Source organism: Punica granatum, chromosome 2 (genome assembly GCF_007655135.1).
Source record: "Punica granatum isolate Tunisia-2019 chromosome 2, ASM765513v2, whole genome shotgun sequence".
Lineage (NCBI taxonomy): Eukaryota > Viridiplantae > Streptophyta > Magnoliopsida > Myrtales > Lythraceae > Punica > Punica granatum.
In genome coordinates, this window is record NC_045128.1 from 25,308,016 (window position 1) to 25,333,567 (window position 25,552).

General features: G+C 34.8%; 1 protein-coding gene and 1 pseudogene across 1 annotated transcript; one reads left to right on the forward strand and one right to left on the reverse strand.

Moving 5' to 3' along the window:
- Positions 1–86: 86 nt before the first annotated feature.
- On the reverse strand, positions 87–1,088 carry LOC116193818 (annotated as a pseudogene).
- Positions 1,089–18,997: 17,909 nt separating this feature from the next.
- LOC116197987 (calmodulin-like protein 7) lies at positions 18,998–20,447 on the forward strand. The gene has a single exon (XM_031528277.1). It carries the CDS (start codon positions 19,149–19,151, stop codon positions 19,785–19,787), a length of 639 nt encoding a protein of 212 aa, XP_031384137.1. The 5' UTR covers positions 18,998–19,148; the 3' UTR covers positions 19,788–20,447.
- The last annotated feature ends 5,105 nt before the right edge of the window (positions 20,448–25,552 follow it).

A 25,552-nucleotide genomic window follows, 5' to 3' on the forward strand; every position in this document is an offset into this window, starting at 1 on the left:
GTCATCCTGCAATCGTGATCGTGAAGCGAATCAAGGGTTTCCAGATCGTGAAAGGACACTAGACCAAGAGGATGGCGATGATGAATCTACATCTTGGACACAATCGGGGGGCGGGTGATGGGGCCAACAGAGATCTTCATCCTAGATTTGATGAACTCGTCCATGGACTCGACGAGCCAGGAGAAATCGCCCTGGTCCATCTCATCCAACTCCTTGAGGGACTTGACATGGGGCCCCACGAGGCGGATGTGGGGGAGGGAGTTGACGCTGCAGAGGGCGAAGCTGGACTGGGACTGCTTGAACTCAATGTTGCAGAAAAGAGTTTAGATCGGGCAATGGGGTTGTCCTGGTTGTTGGCGATGAAGGAGGAGGAGAGAAGGGCGAACTCCTTCCTCAGGGCGGTAAGGTGAAGCTCCGGCTTGTCGTGGAGCTGCTTGGCATCGAAGAAGATGAAGAGGGAGTAGGGCCTGGGGGTCTTCTGAGAGGTGAGGTAGCGGGAGATGGAGCGGTCGTCGAGGTGGATGACGCCCGATTGGGATCGAGACTAGAGGGTGAAGAGCTCCGTAGTGAGATCGGAGTCGGAGTTGGCGGCGGTGCGACAGAGGAGGAGGAAGAGGAAGATCAGGGGCGGGGTCAGGACGGATCTCGCCGAGTCGAAAGAGAGGGCGGGCTCGGGGTCGGGACGATGAACAGAGGGAACAGAAGATGATGAATAGTGAACGTGCAATGGAAACAGAGGGGTGGGGCAAATTTGAAAATTTTTGAAAAATCTAAGTTGTTTTGCAATTTTTAAAAGTTTAGAGTAGAGCCACATTAGATAAACACTGAAACGTAATAAGCTACGTCAGTGTCGAACTAACGACGTCAAACACGAGATGACGAATGCACTACATCGAAACTGTTTTGAAACTTAATGTACCAATAAATTACCAAAAAAACTTTTTGGACCATCCTGTAACATTCATGAAACTTTTTGGACTACTAGTACAATTAACTCATTAAATGTTCATGTTTGTTTCGAGGTGCTCCTAATTTTCTTGCTCGAAACTATGTTAACGATCGTCTCCTTCAATATGTACCAAATCCATTTTATGACGTGGTCAAAAATAGTGGTAAATCTATAATAAATAATGTAAAGGAGAATTTGTATATTTATTGAGCATTAAATGTACCGATATAAATAACTAAGTTTTTTTTTTTGTAAAATGTTAATCAATTCTAATTTTGTTACCTAAAAAATAATTTATATAAAAATATTGAAACATTTTACGTTAAATAACCATAGGTTTTAGTAATAGAAATTTACTCTCTATAATATTTTAAAAAGACATTGTATGTAACTTTTACATCAATAATGTAATAATGGAGAAATTTGTATAGATTACTATTTACTTAATTTTGTCTTTGTCATTATGAAAAGTCTAAAACGTAATTATTTTTCAATAGGCAATTTATTTATGAGAAGTTGACTGAATATTGACAGTAATTTCCTTTATAATTTTGGTAGGTATCTCTAAATTTCTAGAAGTTACATATCCATATATGTTGTTTAATTGTAATAACTAGTTTAATTATGTAGAAAAAACATGTCTGATTTTCAATTAAAAATATTGTATATTTGTCAAAGAAATTACTTGGAAAAAGAATTAAAAGTAATAATTTTATAACAATTGTGTTTTTCATATGTTAATTTTATGACAAGTAATTAAGTGGCTTTTTTTTTTGTTTTAAAATCATAATTTTACTCTACATCACTCTAGTATATTATTCCATCAATTCAATAGTATAATCATTACTTTTTTTAAATCTTTTTTCTCTTATTTAATAATAATTTCTCTCATATAGTTTTTCTTAATCATTATTATAACTAATTTTTTAATACTAAATTTTCCTAACTATTTATTTTTTTTTCATTTCCTCCAATTTTATAATAAATTTTTTTACATGTTTTTTCTTAACAATTATTATAAATAATTTTTTAATAATAGCTTTTTCCAACTATTTTGTCATCACCTATGGCTAGAGTAGAGTAATAATTCTACTTCGAGACCAAATGCAAACTAGAATAGTAATTTATCAAAAAGCAATTGCTTCACTTATAATGATGATCATCTTTTAAAAATGTAATATTCTATTAAAATTTAAACAAATAAATATATAAAAAAATCCGTGCATCGCACGGAAATAGGCTAGTGTGAGATATAACCTCAAATTTAAATGGTTGAAAGGGAAAGTTCCATATTATATTAATTAGGAGAAAAGAATGAATTAAGATATATCGACGACTTATGGATTACTATATGTAATTTCAGCCTGAGAAATCTTCTTTCTCTCCTTATTTATTATTATTATTTTTTATACTTCTGAAAAAATAGAAGATTTGGAGTATTGGGCAGTTATACCCTCAAGACTCCGATGCGTTGAGCGCTATAGTTATAGTTGGTAGTAAGCGGTAACCTGAACTCTTCAAGATTCATATGAGCCTCTTCTTACCGGCTTTCTCCAGTTACGTACATAACTCTTACTTTAAAAGAAGTACAGTTATACGAGAGCTCTTGACTTCTACCACCAAGGCCACGGCCAAACTTTGGTAGTAAAATTTTGCTACTTTATACAAGTCGAGTCGAGTCAAATTAGTGAAGGTGGGTCTCAAAACAGTTCATCTTGTCCCCCCTCATCGATCCAAGAACGTCAATGTCTGTGCTGCCAATCAATCATGCGCTGACTTTAGTTCTTTTTCGACTTTGTGTAAAGTCATTGACGACTTCAATGGCTTGTTTGAAGTCATGAGATGTCATGCATCTCATGACTTCTTAAATTGCACTGTCCATTTTTCTTGAATGGCTTCCTCCTAAGCTTGCTTGAAGTCAGAAACCATATACATACATACATACATATATATATATATGTATATAATAGTTTCAGTCAAAATGCTTCTGGAATACCCATGAATCATGCTCGTAGGGATAATACTTATAATGAATATTCCTTTAAAACCCATCTTTTTTTGGTGTGAACCACCGAAAGTCCAATAGGATCCAGACTAATCCAGTCGAGCCGGGTTGGCCCACTAAAAGATAAAACCCTCATAGCGTGAATTTTCTGTATTTACAAGAATTCGAACTCGAGATTTTGATTAAGCGAAATAAGCGCTGAACTGCTTGAACCAACTCACATTGTTTTTTAAACCCGTCATTAAGGTTAACTTGTAGTTGCAAATGTGGATTTTTCTGGTATTTTAATAGATAATTATGAAAACTGACTTATATGCTTATTTTGCATCCAATTAAACAATACCTATTGAAATGTCAAAGGTTTTTGTTTTTCAGTTAAATGTATCAACAATTTTAAATCAATATCACTTTAAACACTTTAACTAATTTTGAAATCAACAGAGAATCTATATATAATATATAATAGCAAAACGCAAAAGGAAATTTAACGAGGCTACACCACGTGTCATTCTAAGGTTAATAAGGTAGTGCCACGTGTCAAAGAGAGAAATGGGGATCCTTGTGGGTCAACTTACCTTCATAGAGTAAATGAGCAGTCATGTAATAGAGAGTTTAAAGTAATTAATATTTTTAAAAAGGAATTTGTAATTCATATAGCCCATGGTTTACCCGTTTGTTAAATCTATCATATACTTTAAAATTTATCAAATATATCCAATGGTTTAGATTTTGCTCCAAATCTATCCCGGTGTTATCTTTTTCGTCGACATCTAACAGCCGTGCTGACATGGCACGTTTTTTCAGAATAAATTTGAAAAAAAGTAAAAACCATGGGATATTATTGAAGTTAGTTGAATACCATGGGATATGATTAAAGTTAGTTGAAAACCATGGGATAGGTATAGGAATGATAAAAAAAAATATAAGGCACGACCACATAGGCGCCGTTGATTTTCAAATGTGCCATGTCAACAGGCCGTTAGATGTCGAGGAAAAGATAACGCCAAGATAGATTTGGAACAAAATGTAAACTATGGGATATATTTGACAATTTTTAAAATATACGATAAATTTGACAAAACGGATAAATCATGGGCTATATGGGGTAAAAATCCCTTTTTAAAATAGAAATATATACCAATTTATTGAACTTAATTAATCTTATTTAATTATGTAATTCAATTTTGACATTTCTTAGCTTATAAACATGTAATTCAAGGCCGTAAACTATATATAAAATTAAATTTGCAAAAATATTAATAATTAATATTTTCAAAGAATTAATATGCTTTCCATGATTTTTCACTTAATAACTGGTATTATTTGATGAAAATCATTTACTTGAATAAGCATTAAGTAATTTCTTTAGTAAATGAAAAAACATATTGCAAAATAATTTAGATATAAAACTGTAAATGCGAATTTTCAAATAAAATGCATTACTAAATGATAAGTAAACCATAAAATTGTTGGATAATTATATTAATTAATTATGTTAATTTTGTTCAAAATATTTTTTACTTTTTAAATTCACGCTGGGAGAGTTTTACCCCTTAGTGGGCTGTCCTAGTTCAACTGAATTAGTCGGGCCCTAAAGTAGCTTCCGAATACTAAGATTTAGTCGAAGAAATAATTTTACCTTCTTAAGGAATCATATTGATAATATATATATATATACATATATATTAATGCCTTTTAAGTGAACAATTTAACATTTTTTATTTATGTTTTATGGGGAAATAGCTTGAAAAATAAATTACTTTCATGAAATTTCTCGATCTACCAACTTTTTCAATTTTGGCTTGAAAATTCACAATGTTTGCCTCTGTTTCTCTGATCTACCAATCCGTTAATTGGGTCATCAAAATTGCTGATGTTGTAGTTAATGGAGCTATTGTGGCAGATGGTTGTCCAAGTGGATGGCATGCCACAAACTTTTTAAACCAAAAAATCACATAGTTTTTCCTTTTTTTCCTCATCTACCAAACTATCAATAAATTTTCCCTCATTTACTAAAATATCAATAACTTTAAACAATCACATAGTTTGCTTTTGTTCCCTTATCTACCAAAATGTAACTTCTTTCAAAAATTATATCTACATAAATATGACTTGTTTGAATGATTATAAGTTTGAATTAAGGACTTATATATATGTATGTTGATTTGAATGTTAAAAGAATTTTTAATAGAAAATAAGTGTTAAAACAGTTATAAGTTTATCATTTACAAATAAAAAAATGTTCATATCTGTTATCACATTAAGTAATATAGGAACTTAGACATATTATACTGCAAAGACAATAACGATGCCCAAAATAATAATTCTAATAGAACTTGTGCACACCAACATCTATAACTTTTAGCATGGTTCAACTTGTCGGACACAAGTTATGTTGGAATGGTATTTTATCATTGTTGTTGTCTTTGCAGTATAATATGTCTAAGTTCCTATCTATATATATATGAAAGCAGGACTAAAAGTGGGTCGTGCTAGATGGTCCTCAAATACTTTGTTTTTGAATGAAATATTCTCGATCTTTTGAGCTTTTTCTAAATAAAAAATTTTGAATTTTAGAAATATATAGTTATAAATTTGCAGAACCGTTTATTATTTTATTGATTTTATGAGTTTTCTTTATTTTAAAATTTTTATTTTTAATTTTAAAAATAAATAAATAAAGATGTTAGTGTGCACAGGTTCTGCTAGAATGGTTATTTTTGCATGGTTATTGTCTTTGTAGTATAATATGTCTAAATTCCTATATTACTTAATGTGATAACATATATAAATATTTTTTTGATTTGCAAATACTATGTGATATTTTCGGTTAAAAAGTTTGTGGCATGCCAACCACGTAGGCAACTGTTTGCCATATGAGTGTCTTTAAAGGTGATGTCAGCAGTTTTGATGATCTAATTAACGGATTGGTAGACTAAGGAAACAAAGATAAACGTTGTGAATTTTTTAGGTCAAATTTTAAAAAATTGATAGATTTTAGGAATTTTATGAAAGTAATTGATTTTTTAGATTATTTCCCCATATTTTACTTGAAAACAATTAAAGAGTTAATTTTATAATTATAAATTAATTGAAATGTTCATGGACCCATTTGAATAATATTCTTTTAAAGTTTAAAAAGTTTCTATTATGAGTGATATTTCCGCACAATGCCCAGGTGAAACGGCTAGTTTTTCAAATATTTGGATTCAGTAATTTTCATTTAGAGCATCACTTCCAAATTAAGCATTAGTCCCCTCCAAATCTTCGACAGCAAGTATTATACTTGCTCACATGATCTTTCATACATATAGATATATATATAATCGACTCCCCTATCGATGGAAATGGAGGGAATCAAAAGGAATCAATAGTCCTTTTTATGGGAACTTTCTTGGACAAGCGCACCCATTCTCCTATATTCAAATATATACAAAATTCTTGTAAATGGAAAAAATTTATGTTAGGAGATTTTTACCCTTTTAATTGGCCAACCCGGTTTAAACTGGATTAGTCGGGACCTGTTGGGTTCTCAGATATCAGAGTACACACTAAAAATATATATATATATCCAGAGTTACATTTAACCCTAATCTCCTATAAGCTTCACCTTGCTTCAATGATTGCTTTATTGCATCTGATGAAAGTGACAATAGGAACAGGTAATCAAAATCAAATTTCTGAGTAGATACAGAAGAGGTTCTACATAAATCAAAACATGGAATATCCGAACTTTAAAATCTTAAGTTTCTATATATACACAATAAACATAAAAAAAATTTTATAATGTTAAAATTAAGTCTCAACTCAAATTCCTATTAAATGTTCGGGTAAATTGCACTGATGGTTCAAAAAGTTTTACAAATGTTTCAATATGGTACAAAAAGTTTTTTTTGCTACTTGACGGTTCAAAATGTTTCAAAGTTGTTTCAGTATAGTACAAACCGTCATCTCGCCATTAACGCCGTTAAGCCCTCCCTTACAAGACTGTAAATTTTACACCATCATATAACTTACGTAAAATAGTTTGTACTATTAAGTTACAACTTCAAAACATTTTGCACCATCATGTAACGTTCCACAAAAATCGGTTTTGCACAATTAACGTCGACTTGACGGCGTCAATGGCGAGATGACAGTTTGTACTATACTGAAACAACTTTGAAACATTTTGTACCATCAAGTAACAAAAAAAACTTTTTGTACCATATTGAAACATTTGTAAAAATTTTTGGACCACCAGTGCAATTTACCCTTAAATGTTCTCCTTTCGATACTATTCTGAACGCTGAATTTGCTTGATAAAAGTGAGATTAGTGAAAGTTATAAATGAACTTAGGTTTTTTTGACCTGCAAGTACCTACGATTTTCAGTCAATTATAAGATTTATTTTTCTTTTTGGTTACAAGAGATGTCCATAAATCTAGTACAATAAATTAGAAATCTTAATAATTAATAAAAGAGTACGATAGTCCTGTAAAGTATCGAACTTAGAACGTCTTGGTTATCAGGTGATGTGTGCACCACTGCGCTATTCCTCTTTGATAATTATAAGATCCATTAGTTACTTTTTTTTATTAGATTACAAAATATGGAAATGAATTAGTTAAATATGCCAGATTTTATGTTTTATCTTTATGGACGAGTCATCACAAATATTGCCTTATTTTCATCCCGTGGCTCACAAGGTCCATCAATTGACCTGACTAAGTCAACCAACCTGGACCGACCAGACGTGCAACTGGAGGATGACTGCCTCCCCATAATCAAACCCCCTGAATTTCTCTATAATTATATATAATTTTTGCTTATATTTTTATTTTCCTACTAATTGCTTGTGAGTTTTGCCAGTTTGATAATTATGTCTCCCTTCTCCCCCTCATCTAATTTGTAATTTCATCCACCACATATGCCTTCCCCTTTAGATTCGCTTCTAACCCTAATAAACTAATTTCAACAAGCCTCAGAAAAATGATAAAAATTGCCATCTGTTTTGTATCTTGCAGCTCATGAACGGGTGATGACAGGGTGTGCTTCCCACTCGTGAGACTCGATTACAAAATATGAAAAGTGTCGACAAATTATACATACATACATATATATATATATATATAATATTACACTATATATCCATAATACACATAGCACGAGATGGCATGCCCACACTGTCTCTTCCATGTGGAACAGCATGCCGGAGCTTGAGCTTGGTCAACACATCACGACAAGCGATCACAAATTGCAGGTTACAAGTTGTGACTTTTAGTGGTCGTTTGGAGCGCGAGTTATAACGGGTAATAGAGGATTATGGAAATTTTTATATTAATTTGTACAGATATTCTCATAATTTTCGATAACTCATTCTTATAATCCTTTATAATTGGCAACATAAACAAGCTATTAAGGATTTAGGTTGTTCTAATTTAGTGCCCATTATTTTTAGGATCAATGTAGTCCTCTGGCCCCCTCATCTGTCATCACCAACACTTCACTTTCCTTTTTTATTATTATTATAAATAATTACACATTTTCAATGAACTAGTTAGAGAGCACCTCCAAACTCACTCAGATGTTAATGGCAAGTCTAAAACCATAGTAATAGTTGAAATGATTCCAAACTTTGTAACACTATAAACTTAACACTGTTCTTTTTTTTTTGGTGCGTAGAGTATCTAGAAGTCTAACGGATCACGAGTAATTCAGTTCGAACTATATCGCCCATTAAAAACTTAAAACACAATTAATTCAAAACTAATCATTATAATAATTTTTAGTCACTTTAATCATACGTCTCAACTCATTAGGTGTATTTTGGAATCGGTTGTTAGTCTTATTCGTGCTCTTACTCAAAAATGAGTTCGATGATACCTCTTTACTAAAACATTAAATATGCTTATAGGAGTATATATATGTGGTTCCGTGCTACCATAGCCATATATTGAAGCAAAGATCGATGCAAGATATTGCTTCAAAAAGAAATTTAACAAAAAGATAATCTAGCACATTAAAGAGTGGAGACCCAAAATCAAATCAGCCCCAATCTTGAATTCAACAGGACAATTTGACCCCTTTTATCTGTGAATATTTGACTTTTTTACTTCGCCACGAATTGGTCCCGCAAATATGGGGGAAAGGTCACGTTCTAGGACAAAGTTGCATCCACCTAGAGATGTATAATGCTTCCTGATATTTCTGACAAAAAAACAAAAAGCATTAGTGGGGCCCACCTAGTTGAATTACTAGTCCTAGTCAACTCAGCGGGTAAGCATTATTTGTTAATTACTTTCTTCTCAAATTTCAGATCTCGACACACTAGAAGTTAATTAAGGCTACTATCCAAAAACAAATAGTAGTTAATTTAGCCTGAGAAAGCCATTGAGTGCAATCAAACTCACTATCAATCGGGAATCAGAAGAACTAGGTAGGGATGCCCGTGTGTCGCAACGGGTCAAAAATTACGTTTACCAATTAGCAGTAAAAATATAAAGTCAAAATAATTAAGCTTTGATTTTTTTTTATTACAATGGAGACTCGTGACCCTAGTTCAATGAAGTTTTTACTTTTTATCTCTTTAAAAAAGGATTGATTTTGATTTTTCATAATCGTCTAATTTAAAATGTTAACCTTATCAAACACGTCATCATTTAATTATTCATTATTCAATACTCAACCTTTAGGGGATGAACTAGTTTTGGAAGCCTACCATATGGAATTAATTAAATGGGGGCCAAACGCGTGCGCAACATATTAAACCTGCATTCTAATACCTTCTGAGATTTTGAGATATCATAACCGTTTAATCTAAAAGATTAACTTTATTAAATATGTTGTGGTTTAATTATTTATTATTTAATTAAGATAATAATCGAATTAACTTAAAAAACATATATGGTAAGTGTGTATATTAATATTATTTGAAAATTGCATATGATTGATTTTTCTTTTTACTAGTAGCCAAAAAGCCACGTGCGTTGCACGTGATATACGTCTCCATTGATTATATATATTTATAATTTTCTTTTTAAATATATAGTATTGTTTCATTGGACTACATACATAAATTTAAGTTTCAAGTATTTTTTCTCAGTTTATAATATTTTGGCTTGTGAAACGTGTATTTTATTGAATTGTAACATATACAAAGATTATAAATCGTGCATGGTGCAAGGTACAAAGCTACCGAGCAATTCCTAAATCTAACAATTAAGTCAGGTGACCAGAAAAAAATTCATTGTAAAGCATACTATTTTACTGATGAAAATCAGAATTGCACTATCATGCTAATACAGTAATCTTAGATAAATAAACTCATTGTTATCGAGCATGGAATTCACTTTTTAACATAAAAAAGGAGAAACATGACATTGTATTATATCTATAGTTCGACAAAGATCCTCTTATGCTCGTTAAGCAAGCCTCTTTTTACTATCATTGTCTTCAGGCAATAGACCTTTTCCCTTCCCTACAAGAATCGCAACGATTAAAAGGCAATAATTTTTGGTTGATATGGTCATGGTGAAGATACCAATACATTCCACAACCATCTATCTGACTATGAAAGTATAAAGAGAAGAGAAAATAGATAAAATGATGTATTTCCAAAACAACGTATCATCACTCAGAGCCATAAACTTAGAAACCATACTCAATTGTTCCAAGTCTAAAGCATAAATGAAAGCATACAACATTGTTATAACTGCAAATATATGCTATCAATCTCAATACCTCAACTTGTTAACATGTTAAGTTTAGCTATATCCGTCACATCAGTTGAGGAATTCAATTATTATTGTTTTATGTTCGTTAAAGAAAAAAAAACAAAGAAAGGAAGACCTAGAACAATTTGAAAAATGAGTGTACCCTTCAACATGTTAGAAAGTTAAATCAGCAGTATTAAGTATTTCAGAAATAAAAACAATCTAAGCTTGAGATTATAAGTTCAATTTAAAGAATCCATGAATCATTCAAGATGAATGCTTAGGGCGGCAAAGACTCAATGTAAATACCACTTTTCAAAATCCGCATTTTACTAAGACCGTATGACAAAAAACTGACATAGAGAGCAGGAACTATAACAATCATAACTCGCCTGGCTTGGTCTGAATATGATGAGGATTTGCTCAATGGCTCTGTCATTCCTTGGAGGTCGTCAATAGGATCATACTTTTGCTCCATAGCTCTTCTTGTGGTGTTAGAGCATGTTTAACCAAAGAAAACAATACAAGGAAGTTCAAGATAAATTTTGATCAGTCAATGATAGAAAACCACAAGTTCTAAATTAAATATGCAGCATGAAACAAAATATCCTATATGAGCTTTTAAGGGCTTATAAAATAGATAAAATAAGTTTCAGAATATAACCTAAAATCATTTGTGAAACTTATAAAAGCAAAGGGAGCGATTCAATTGAAAAGGAAAAGATGTTATAAGCAACCATTTGGAAGGGAAAAGAAAGGCTAAGTGAGATCAGTCTAACAAACATTTGCATGAGCAAAATTTGCTGTAGCATTGGGACGCAACGCACTTGTATCTCCTCTTGCCTAGCCAATTCTTCTAACATTTACTCGTGCCAGTAATTATTATGGCATTATATATATGCAGACAGCAGAGACCTGGCCCATAGCAAGCATGGACTCGAACAACTTAAGAGTATCAGCAAAAGATATAAAAGAAAAACGAAAAGAGAGAGAGAGAGAGAGAGAGAGAGAGAGAGAAAAAAGACAGCATTGCAACTAACCAATTTTCCTTCGTAACAGTTTTCTCAAATCATATATGAGTTTTGCGGTCGAGACACTTATCTTCATTATTTAGTCTCTGTCAAATAAATATATATCAAAATGCAAAAGATAACATCATAATTATAAAACATTAGAGACAGACTAAACTATAAAAATAAGGCAAGGCCAATAACAAATGCACAGGAAGTGCAGATCCCATGGAAAATGGAATAGAGAGGAAGAGAAAAATATAATTTAATAGATAGAGAAGCACTTGTAAAATGTGGTGTACTAATAAAAATTGGATGTGGAGAACGGAAATTGGAGCAACATTCTAAACTGCGGGAGAGCAATAATAGATTTTTAACATTGGGATCAGCAACCAGAGTACCACCTTAAATTACAGAGAGCAAAGTTTAAAGGTGGCACTGATACGTACAAAAAAGGAAAAAAAAAGAAAAAGGGACGTAATTTACCTTGATAAGCATTGGACAGTAGAATTGACTTCACCGATCGTCTCTCTGGGGTGAGATGAGTATGGGTGACAGTTCCACAAGCAGCGAGTCTGAGAAGAACACACAGAAGAGAAGGAGGGAGTCAAAGCCGTAAAAAGGTAAAATAATGTAGTGAGGAGGCACAAGCATAAAAGGGGAAGAAAGAGTTACCCCTACCCCCGAACCCGAGAAATTACTTTCATACCAGTTTGAAAAGGGTGCTCAAAAAAGAGCTTTGAATCTTGTAGTGCCCTAATCCAAGCAAGGAGAAAAGGGCTACTTGGAGCAGAGATGCTACTAGCATGATGCCGTCACTATATACGGTTGGGGGAGCGGGCAAGTGGCATATGAGTTCTAGATGTCTCCATGACATATGTTTATGATATATGATTAAACACAATGATAATCATGGTAGTTTAGGTTGTAATTATTCATTAGGTTTCAAGCTCACCTCTGAGATATACTATTTCAATCATTTTTACATGTTAGAGAGGCATTAGAAGCATGGATCTTTTTGGGATTTTTACACCCGAATCTCACTTACTCGGTCAAAATTCTATCTTTTTGAATATTCAAAATTCATACCGAAATTCTTCTATTATCGATTTCTTTAAGGCAGAAATGAGGTAGAAGTCCTGTAAGATTAGGAATGTGTTTGGTTTTAGAGTTGAGTTGAGTTGAGTTTTGGTTTTAATTAATTTATAATGATTGTATTTTTGAATTATAAGAAAAAGTGTGAAAAAGTAATGAATAATTGAGAGAAAGTAATAATTAAGTAATGATTGTGTTGTTGAATTGCGAAAAAGTAATGAATAGTTGAGTAAATTTAATATTAAAAATTGAATTGAATGGTTAAAAAAAATTTTAAAAAAGGAAAAAAAAGTAATAATTATGTTGTTAAATTAAAGATAAGTGGAGTTGAGTTGAGTTGAGTTAAAAAAAGTTTTGAAGACAAACACACCCCAAACTTTTTTGGACTTCAGTGCTATGAGTTTCATTTTGAATTTTTTAGTCTTATATGTTTGCTCCATAACACATTTTTGGTCATATCCATCAACAACCATTAGGGATCTGTTGACATGGATTTTACATCGTTAAATATGTTTTAGGTGGCTGTTAATTATGCACGTGGTAATTTTCTATTGGCTGAAAATTAAAATGTTAGAAAATTTAAAAAAGAATTTCAGAAATTAATACAAGAAATCGACATGGCAATTTTTTATTTGCTGAATTTTTTTAAAAATTAAAATTTAATTAATTAGTATCTTTAATAATAAATATATTTTAGAAAATAAACTGCGGGAGAGCAATAATAGATTTTCAACATTGGGATCAGCAACCAGAGTACCACATTCAATTACAGAGAGCAAAGTTTAAAGGTGGCACTGATACGTACAAAAAAGGAAAAAAAAAAGGGACGTAATTTACTTGATAAGCATTGGACAGTAGAATTGACATCACCGAACGTCTCTCTGGGGTGAGATGAGTATGGGTGACAGTTCCACAAGCAGCGAGTCTGAGAACACACAGAAGAGGAGGAAGTCAAAGGTGTAAAAAGGTAAAATAATGTAGTGAGGAGGCACAAGCATAAAAGGGGAAGAAAGAGTTACCCCTACCCCCGAACCCGAGAAATTACTTTCATACCAGTTTGAAAAGGGTGCTCAAAAAAGAGCTTTGAATCTTGTAGTGCCCTAATCCGAGCAAGGAGGAAAGGGCTATTTGGAGCAGAGATGCTATTAGCATGATGCCGTCACTATATACGGTTGGGGGAGTGGGCAAGTGGCATCTGAGTTCTAGATGTCTCCATGACATATGTTTATGATATATGATTAAACACAATGATAATCATGATAGTTTAGGTTGTAATTATTCATTATGTTTCAAGCTCACCTCTGATATATACTATTTCAATCATTTTTACATGTTAGAGAGGCATCAGAAGCATGGATCTTTTTGGGATTTTTACACCCGAATCTCACTTATTCGGTCAAAATTCTATCTTTTTGAATATTCAAAATTCATACCGAAATTCTTCTATTATCTATTTCTTTAAGGGAGAAATGAGGCAGAAGTCCTTTAAGATTGAACTTTTTTGGACTTCAGTGCTATAAGTTGTCTCATATAATTTGGACCCGTCCATTTTTATTTTCCTGAAGAGATGTTTTAGTTAGCTCATAAAGCACTCATAGCGCGTTGCTTTAAGTAAACTGACCTAAAATCACAAATAACTACTACTCCGTGCAGCATTAATGTGAATGAGGCATTTTAGTGATGTTAGGTCCCGAATTTTGGTACATATTAATGGACTACCAAATCTAATAAATTATATAATAAATGTCTCCCGCCAATCAAAATTCATGATTAAGCTAGCAATATCAATAATCAAATGCTACTTTGGAATGCTGAAGACACGAATAATATGTGGACCCATTGAATGCCTTAGTGGTTGATGATATTGAATGACCAGACACAACTCCATCCAAAATGTGGTTTCTTTTTCTAGTGTGAACTCTAGTATCCGAAAACTCAGTTAAACCCCAACTATTTCAGTCGAGTCGTGTTAGCATACTAAAGGGTAAAACTCTCTCAGTATGAATTTTTTGCATTCATAAGGACTTGAACTCTAAACTTTACTTAAACGAAACAAGTGTCGAACCGTTTAAACTAATTTACGATGGTTGGTTTCTCAATTACTACAATGTACGTATATATGTATGTATGTATGTATATCATGCGGAACTTTTTTATTAGGTAATTTATCATGAGACAACTTAAACCGGCTTAAATCCACAAAAAAAGCACTTCAAAGTTATTTTTTTCTTTGGTGAAACGCTTCAAAGTGATCTGTTCTCATCAGTGCATGGCACTTCCCATGTCCTTATATTTCCTTTCCTGAATCTATACCCAATTTTAGACCGGATTATGGGCCTCGACCCAGCTCGTTTGTATTGAAAAAAAGAAGAAGAAGAAGAAGAAGGAAGAAGCTGATCGATAAGTTGAGAATACCTAAAGTTGTTGCTTGCTCTATTTCACGTCGAACTAAACTATACCCGACCCGGAATATATAGTTAGTTCTAAACATCAGATATTGATTATAACAATCAATATGCTATGAGAACGTGATTAACTGGTAAATTAAGATCCTAGTGGACGGACTTGATCTGTAATACAAATGTTCAATACTAACTGGAAGTACCTCGTGACTAGGACTATATTAATTCCCAAATAAGAATTAATCTCAATAAATAGGGGGAGAATACTTGTGATTTCATTAAAAAAAACAAGTATAGTTATTAGCTAGCACACATTAAATGTCAATTGAATGAACCTTAAATTATTTATTTGCAGCAAAAAAAAAAAGAAAAGAAAAGAAACGATGTGGATATTCAAAACTAGGCACATGTGTGCTCACAACTATTTTCCATTTTATTTACTTTCTTCGCTGTGGATGAGGACCTCCCCACCCCCACCCTTTTATGTATTAATCAAGTCCAAAGTCAAACGAGTAGACCTACTCTGAGTTCTGACTTGTGGGATGTGGTTACTCTCGAAGAATATATGTGAGCTGGTGCAAGCTCACGAAGTACTAATTACCTACTTCGCACCTCCATTAGGATGGTACCTCCACAAATTTCCTGAAATTATATTAGAGGTAACCTGCACACCCAAAAAAAAAAAGCCCTAGAATAAATATAATTAATTAAATTTATGGTTCTTTCTAATTTAAGAAAATTTTCCGTGACACTTTTTCACAATTACATAATGGGAAATATAACTAATACGATATTTTTTTCGATAGGTAAGCTAATAAAACATTTTTCTTATATAAACTGATTTATGGTTCACCATCCACTAACTAATAGGTTCATGTATCCATTAACTGCAACCTTGTTAACATTTTCTCATGTATGCATGTAAATATATATTCATTACTGCAGCCCTGTAATGTTTTTAATGGGCAATCACAATCATTTACGTACTACACGGCACATAGTAAATCACATAATTTATTTTCATTTTCTTAATTTCATATGTATGTGGTTATCTGGTGATATTATTCATAATACGAAATACTAAAAAACACATATCTAGGGGGAGGATTTGAAGTGAGAAAAGAAAAGAGAGGAACGAGAATGGTGGAATGGAAGGATGAGAGGAGAGAAGGGAGAGGAAAGATAGTGGGTAATTATTTTGGGTAATTTTACCAATATATCATTAGTGTTGAATCCCTCAGAGATGACACTGTTGTAAAGTTTCTAGAAAATTTTGGGGCAACTTCATTGACATAAGGAGTCGACAGATTTTCTTCGAAGGGAAATTATCTTTCATTTGATCTAATTACTTGTATAAATTAGAGTATATCAAATATATTGATAATTTTGGAAGAAGTAAAGGTTATGCAAAAAAAAAAAAATCGACCGAAAAATTTATGCAACATGGGATATAATCTCTCTATAATATTAGATTTTATATTCACGGGCCGTGGGGTTTTGTATAAGCTTTTAAATTATAAATTTTACGCATGGTTCACATTTTTTTTTCCATCAACAACATCCTCTAATTCTGAATTTACATACAAATACTATTATAGTTAGTTTTCCGAATATGTTAAGAAGATATTTATTAATCAGTATTTGTATGAAAATGAATTTGAATTAAGAAAACAATGAAGTAAAATTATTTTTTACAGAGGAAGAAAATTTGATACAGTGACACAAGTCGTCACATGTAATCATGAGATCTCGAATTCAATCCTTATTAGTAGGACTTTCGTGCTCCTTTATTATTTAATTTTGTTACTTTTATTATCGTATTAAACCATAAGACTTCTTTGTAACAAAAAATTATTTTTACATCGGTAACATGTCAAAATAACATAGGGATAAAGGAAAAAAAATGTGAAATATTATGCGGAAGTGAATGGGTGACAGATAGAGATATAAAATCGGTATATTATTTTTTTTTGTGTGAATGGTGAATTGATATGTCATATCATGTGTCATAGTCAATAGGTCAATTATGTAACTTAATTTTCTTTTTTAGTTGTTACTTGATGTGGCCTTCTCATTCCAACTCTCCCTAAACAAAAGAAGCATGAATTATGTTAAATAATCAATATTAGGAGAATTGAGTTAATCTTAATGTCCATGCATATTTAATTGAAAGACAATGATTGATCGAATCAAAAAGGGGAAAAGTTGAAAAAGAAAGAACAAATTCCGTTCCCTTACAAAAGGCTAACGTCGTCCGCAACAATTCTTCTTTTATTCACATATCATGACATGACGCAGTCTCACCAGGGAATTGGAAAAAAGTCCAACGGTTCATAGTTTAATTATAAGACAAGCGGCCGTAATGCAATTGTTACATTCTCATCTGAAACTAAGAAATTTTAAATTCAATTTTTATCAATAAAACATTTTGCCTTAATATTACAATGAAATACACAAAAATTACAGTGATGAGATTGATGTGTGTGTCCATATATGTATATATATTTATCGAGGATGCAAATTGTAATAGCTGAAATTAATTGCATTCAGATATCGATTTGACTCTGACTACGAGATTCTTTAAGCGAATCGTGATTCACATATTTGACGCTTGATTCTTTTTATGGACTACTTAGGCCTAGTTTGATAACGTTGTTGTTGAAATAAAAGTAATAACAGTGCTGTAATATAATTATTAAAAAATAAATGATGATTTCAGAATAAGTAAAAGTATTTGAAAAGTAACAATTTAAAACTTTAAAAATTAAATTAATGTTTAAAATAGAGAATCCGCAGAAGCAGATTTTATTAATATCTAGTAACTTGTCAAAAAAAATCATGTTTTTAACTGACAAAACCAAACAAATTATGATTTTAAAATTGTTTATCAAATACTATTTACTTAAAAATCAACAGAAAAATAACTTATGCAAACGCCATTACACATTCAAACCAAACCTTAGTGGCTGTATAGTTCCGCGGGGAGCGGAGTAGAAATTATTGGTAATCTCATGTATGGGGACAACAAATTATTCCTGATGAAAAGCGTCCCCGGTCCAGAACGTGCCAGGTGCCACGACACCTTGAATAGCGCGTGGTTAGCTGTTGAGCTGATCCAGCGGTCACCATCAGTCAAACCGGCCCCTAAACTTTTTTACTTTAAGCGTGGCCCTTTCCCCAACGTCTCTTCCCTTCCCCTTCAAGATCCGTTATCAACGGTCTCATCTCATGTCATCAACATTACACATTGAATTGAACCACATAAAAAAAAAAAAAAGAGTTGCTCTAGCATCAAGTCACCACAAGCAACCTCTACTCTCACTCCGATGCGATCAGAGGCACAATGTGTCGATAAACTTTACGATGCGCCTCGTTTATTAGTATTACGAAAATTTCAAGTTTACTAAAGATTTCTTATAGTTATATCAAGTCAATGCTTTAATTAAAATTAATCTAATCAATAGACTGAAAATACTTCATAATTTTATCAATGAAATAAAGAAGAGATATAAATCATCATTTTACAAAACCAATTCGATATGACGAATAGAATTCTCACATGAAATACGAATGGTGTTGATTCCGTTCTGATCAACTGAATTAACATCTTCCTAACTTCTCGTCGTTTTCGTTGTCGTTCTCGTCCTATTTTCCCCTCTTCAGCGCCAAACCAAGGCCGAACTTATAAAATACATACACACACATAAATATTTAATGCTAGGGGACACCATGCATGTATTTGTTTATAGAAGCAACCATTATAACAACGCGTCTTTGAAAATGATGACAATAACATTAACAAATCCCCCCTTAACCCCCCAAACGCGCTTATATGACAGACCAACTCAAAACCCTCCGCACTCCATTCCTTTTCCCATTCCCATTTAAAGAATCCAACCCCCGATTTTCTCTCTCGACCCAAACACCTCACTGACTCTCTTCCCTCTCAATCATTCAATCAATCAGAAGAAGAAGAAGAGGAAGGAGGACGAAATGCTAATGCCAACCATTTTGAAAAGGATTTTCCTTATTTACAACCTCCTCCTCTATTTTGTCCCCAAGAAGCTCAGACCCTTCCTCCCCTCCCCCTCTTGGTTCTGCTCCGCCGTCTCCGGCACAGCCAACGGTAACGTTGTGCTCCTCCCCTCCCCTTCCCTCCGGGCCCGCAAAGCCACCGTCATGGACCCCACCGAGCTCAGGCGGGTCTTCCAGATGTTCGACCGCAACGGGGACGGCAGTATCTCCAAGAAGGAGCTGGCCGACTCTCTCGAGAACCTCGGCATCTTCATCCCCGACAAGGAGCTCGAGGACATGATCCGCCGGATCGACGCCAACGGCGACGGCTGCGTCGACATCGAAGAGTTCGAGGCCCTCTATCGCTCCATCATGGACGAGCGGGATGAGGAGGAGGACATGAAGGAGGCCTTCAACGTCTTCGACCAGAACGGCGACGGCTTCATCACCGTCGACGAGCTCAGGTCCGTGCTTGCCTCTCTCGGTCTCAAGCAGGGCAGGACCATCGAGGACTGCAAGCGGATGATCATGAAGGTCGACGTGGACGGCGATGGCCGGGTCAACTACAAGGAGTTCAAGCAGATGATGAAGGGCGGAGGATTCAGTGCTCTGAGCTGATCATCAATCAAACCGGGGAAAAAAAAAAACACGAAGTTTGGAACAATATGCGCATTGGTGAAAATTTTTTCCCTCTTTTTTTTCGATTTCTCTCTTTATTAAATTTTTTTTAGCAGCATGTAAATATTTTTGGAGAGGGAAGGTGTACTACCAAAGTCGTCTATAGAGCTCCTGCCGAGCAGATCTCAACCGCTAGATCTGACATCCTTAACGAACCCGATGATTCGACCTGATCCGAGTATGGACGTTGGACAATACGGTGGCGAGTTTTGACTTTTTTTTCGTGGGTGTCTTGACAAGTGGCATCATCGGGTTGGTCTAGAAGAAAGCAGCTATTGTCGGACCCAATGGAATGTTGCCTCGTGGAAAAGCAGAAATCCGTCCCCGGGGGAGGGAGGGAGAGGGGTTGAAATGTGAAGGCGGGCAGGTTGGTTGGGGGAGCCAGCCATTTGTTACACAAACAAAAGGACCGATCTGTACTTGCTTTTGGGACTTTAATTCATATCCAATTTTTGTCTATTGTTTTGTCTGTTTTGCTCTTTGTTCTCTATGGCTGTCAACGTAGATAGATATTCGTTCAAGTTTTATTATCTTTTTCATGATTAATGATTCTTTTGGAAATTACTTGTTCTGTTGCAATTGAGTTCCAATTCCGTTTCATTCCACCTGATCCCGTTTCAGTTTCCCTTTCCGTTTCCGGAACCCGAGCCAAACAGACCCATTTATATATCTTTGGCGACTTACATATAGTTATATATATATATATCGAGGCATATGATTTTTGACCTAATGCCGTGTAGAAAGTATACAGTGGATCTGTGTTACCACGTACAACCACGTAGTTCCATTGCTCATGATTTCCCCATCTGCCACCTCCGCCGGCTCCACGACAGCACCGAATCCATCGGCTGAATCAACAACGTTTGAAGAATCATCGGGCAGAGGAGAGCAAAGAAGGAAATACAGGGGAGTGAGACAGAGGCCGTGGGCAAGTGGGCGACCGAGATAAGAGATCCATACATGGCCGCCGGTGAGGGGAGAGTTGTCGGAAGCCCAAGCGCTGGGATGGGCAGATGTGGAGGTGGACCAATTCACTCTCGGATCAATTCAGCAAAAAAATGTCAGCACGCTTAAGAGGTCAATTTTAAACTAAGTAAAGCCAATTGAACCTAATTAAGCCTAATTTCAAGCTATATGAAGTCAGTTACCCCTAATTAGGCCTAATCAAGTAACAATTCATCAAATTGACTCGTCTAAGCCTAATTTATAAGAAATTACAGAATGTACACAAGTTCAATTTCATGCCAATTTCGACTAATTAAGCGAATTCTAGCCTAATTGCCCGTAGCCAAGTTCGTATAGTCCGATTACACACAATTCGAGCCAAGTTACAATCAATTGACCGTAAATTGGACCTAATTACCACATGACTTGAACGTTATCACAAGTAATTAAGCAAGATTAAGCCCAATTAGAACCTACTTAGCTCATGTACAAACTAATTACTCCCATTGTTATCTGAACCGGACCGGACCGGCCAGTTCGACCGATTGGACCGGAAACCGAACCTATGACCGGTCCGATTCGCCTAAAATTGGAAATGCATAAAAACCGGTGAATCCAAAAAATCGGCCGATTTTTACATGAACCCATTTGAACCGGTCGATTCATGGGTCTAGAAATTTTAAGCGGAATCCTACCTGAACTCCTTGCATCCCGACCTGAGCGGAATTGTAGAAATCAAAATGCAGACAACAGACTGCAGAGTTGAATTGAAATCTGAAAAAAAATCGGAAACCTTCCTGCCCTAGTCGTCTTCTTCTCGAGTTCATCTCTTCCTCTTCGACTCTTCGTTCCGCTGTTCTTCTTCATCAGCTCATCTTCATGCGTTCTTCTTCCTTCAGCTCCGAGTCTTCTTCATAAGCCAATAAGCTTTCCGACCGGTCGCTCCTCTGATTCTTCTTCTCCTACGAAACCCCCAAGACCCGAGCGGAAATTGCATAGTTTATCTTTGAGATTCTTCCCGTTGTTCTTCATCAGTTCGTCACTCCTCTGATTCTTCTCCTTTGAGCAGTAGAGCCGACCCTTACTGTAGAATCAAGCGGCAACAAAGTCGACCCATTTTGGTTCGAGGTTCTTCTCCCTCTTCTCCTTTACTTGTGGTTGCGGTGACAAATTGAGGCATTGGTTGGTTGATTTTTCTGATAATATGCGGTCTAAATTAGATTTAGAGTTCTTCGATGAATTAGACTTATGACCGGCATTTGTGATTTGTGATGGAATTTGGAAATGCCGTGTGAAAGTTGTCTGGCACAAGAAAGTTTCTTGTGATACTTGTATTTCCAACAGTTTGAATAAGTTTTCCAGCAACATATAATGTGTCTAAACTGACTTTGGTCCAACCAGTTTGGATCTCAAACCAAATTTTCAAAAAAGATTTTCTTTAGAACACATTTGATTGAATGATTCTTGAAACTGGCAATGCAAACATTAATCAATCAACCTGAACCAATAGGTTATGTAAACGCCGTGCTAGTTGATGAGAAACAGGAAATTTTTTGTTATAGTCATGGTTCCAAGACTGGATAAGAACTAGATGGATCAGTCCTCACTTGATTAGGTTAACTATGTTTACTCTTTCCAAAATCTCATGACTTCTTGAATGGGCACCGGTATCTTTTACTAAAATTCTTGCTGTGAAATGAGAAACAGGGTCTTGAGAAACCATCATCTGTCTTTCTCACCCTTATTAGTAGGATACAAAACTGAACTTAGATGAAAACTTCAGTTCTCAAGTTCAACTTTCCAATTATCTTTTGTTCTATCCACCGGTTTAAAAAAAAATGCCTTCAAATAGAAAAATGCTTTCATTATATCGGGGCTTGCAATTTTTATCATAGCATATGATTATCAGGTACTTAATTTACTTTTGTTTGTACTTGCAATTGCAGATATTTAAATGTCTATAGTGAACCACATTATACTTGCTGTGTCTGTGATATGTAGGAAATTGGGGTTGTAGTATCATTATTTTGCTTGTTTCATGCTTGTATTGGCTTACCTTCTCTTGCCAGATTAAGGACCATGTGAGTCAGATACTTGTACTTCCGTTGACTATCATAGTGAAGATTCATAGTTCTGATACTTGGAACTGAAGCTAGTACTTATGCGAATTATATTTGCTAGGTATGTGCCGAATGAGTTCATATCGTATCAAAAAAAGAAGAAATGGGATGGAATCATTTGCAATGGGAAGAAATGTGTGTTGAGGTTGTTTTGATCTTATCAGTTATAACTCATGTGTAGTATGTTGTTTCTAATCCATTCTATCTTTTCAGGCAAATTCTCCTGACATTGGAAAAGTTTCGACTCTTGACTAATTGTGCACTGTCAAATGACTATTAGTTCTTTTCTACGAGTCATTTACAATCAGATGCAAATAATTTTTTTCTTATATTTTTTGGACACATATTAATTATTATTTAATATATATTACTATTTTTTTGTATTTTATATTATTTTCTTAAAATAATATTTATTTATTTATTTTATAAATAAACATGCGGTCCGACCTATCGAACCCCCGGTTGAACCCATGAACCCATGCCTCGGCTGGTTCGATGTCCGGTCTGGTTCTGATAACACTGATTACTACTGATTACACTTAATTATACACAAATCGACTCGATTATCACCAAATAAAATCCAATTAACATGTAATTAGTCTTTTCCCGAAGACAATCAAGCTTGATTTAACCGAGTGATATCCTAATTAAACATGGTACTACCCGATTAATCCTAATTAGACTCTAATACACACAAATTAGCAACCTATTAGTCTAATCTACATATAAACACATTGATTAAGCACATGTCGACCAAAATACAAGCTAGCAAGCTCGATGTCGGGTCTAACTAGAGGAGTACGACCTCATTTTACCTTAGTTCTGATACGGTTTTGGACTTCGAGCTTGAATTTGATGAAATTTGGATTTAAGCTCTCCAAAATCCTACTGATTATGAGAACTATAGGTATAATTTGAGGATTTAGGGTTATTTTGGTAGAACCTCAGCATATAAAGCTGGCCAAAAGTCTTTTCTTTAGAAAATAACCTCTAATTATATGTAAAGGGGAGTTGGGCGTCATTTTACAAATAACGAAAGTTCAGGGGCAAAAACAAAAGATTATTTTAAATTTTCAGAGGTTGGATTGTTAATTGGCCATCTGGATGAGGATGGCCTGCCGGTCCTTAGGCGCGGTTACTGATCGCGCGCTCCCATCCTAAATTTCACATTTTGGTATAAGTCAGTTTAACTATTTCGAGTTGAACTAGTTTTGTCGGAAATAATAACGTGTCCGCCTTCAAACTTATTTAAAAACTTCTTTTTCACCATTTTCAGGATTTTAAAGCACATTTGAGCGAAGGAAAATTATCGAAAAATATCCTCAGTTCCATAAAATAATTTTTTACTAGAAAACACCCCAACTTGAATATTTATCGCTACGTAAGAATATCTATTTCTACGTCTTGAACCATTTCCCTACTGAATAAATTATATGAATAAAAGGGGTTTTAATTAAATATTTAATGTGCCTTTTTTTGTCAAAAATACGAGTAATTAGGGTTTAAAAATAAAGTTTTTTAGGCTGGGCACTACTTTTCACAATTCGTTTTACACGCGTTCCTCATAGAATAAAATGCTACATATTAACTCGTATTGTTTTAAAAATAGGCAGTGAAAGTAGAAATCAGATACTTAGCACTCAAGGACTTATCCGTATCATCTTGAAAGTTTGTCTTCTGTTGTGTAATCCCCGTGTGCTTTTGTTTGTTCTCTAATTCAATGTGCTCCCTGAATGGTAGACCTAGCCCGAATAGGAACGAGATACTTACAGGGAGGCTCGACAACTTACCCTTTGAAGGAGAGGCTTGCCGGGCCTCCCTTCCAATGTAGGCTCGTCAAGCCTCCCCCAAGGGTAAGCTCATCGAGCCTCCCCATCGATGGTATGCTCGGCAGCCTTTCCCTTCGTTGCCATAGGGGAGGCTCAGCGAGTCTCCCCCAAGAAAGAGGCTCGGCAAGTCTCCCCCTTTCACACCGAAACCGGGGTGCTTGACGAGCATCCGCTCACATTGGGAACGTGAGGCTAGGTGAACCTTGACCTTAAGTTAAGAGGACAACGCAATGGGGACACTTGACCTAGCAGGCTTCAGCCCAACTTAGCATCACCAGTCCATATTAGGCCCAGTCCTACAGGCATGCCTGATAGCACGATGGCTCAGACTATTGCAAGGTATGTTCCAACCTATAAATACCAGTTCTCAAGGCATAATTAAGTAGGCTCATTTTCCACTATTGCTCTCTCTGTCGATCTCTCCCCCATAGGCCAGACTTGAGCTTCGGAGGGGTTCCTTGGAGACAACTCTCAAGGCCCCAACTAAACTCCAATTTTGTGATCCAGGAGGCCCATGACAACGGTTGTAGACTCGAAGATTATATTAATTGGTTCGGACTTTGAAGAAGATTCTTCGTGGTGGGAGAAGAACTCAGCCGGATTCTTTTTCCGCATAAGCAGCAATAGCAGCAGAGTAGGATGACCCTGAGAAACTTAGATTGCACCGCTTGAATAATTCTATGACCTTGAAAAGCTTCACTTCATCAAAGTGTGAATAGAGTGATCTAACTGAACTAACCCATCTTCAAAAACTAGCTGCGATTTGCTCCATAGAAGAAGTTGTACATTTCATCTCAGTGAATACTACTGA

Coding starts and splice junctions, on each gene's coding strand:
- LOC116197987 (XM_031528277.1), top strand. CDS start 19,149: ATGCTAATGCCAACCATTTTGAAAAGGATTTTCCTTATTTACAACCTC.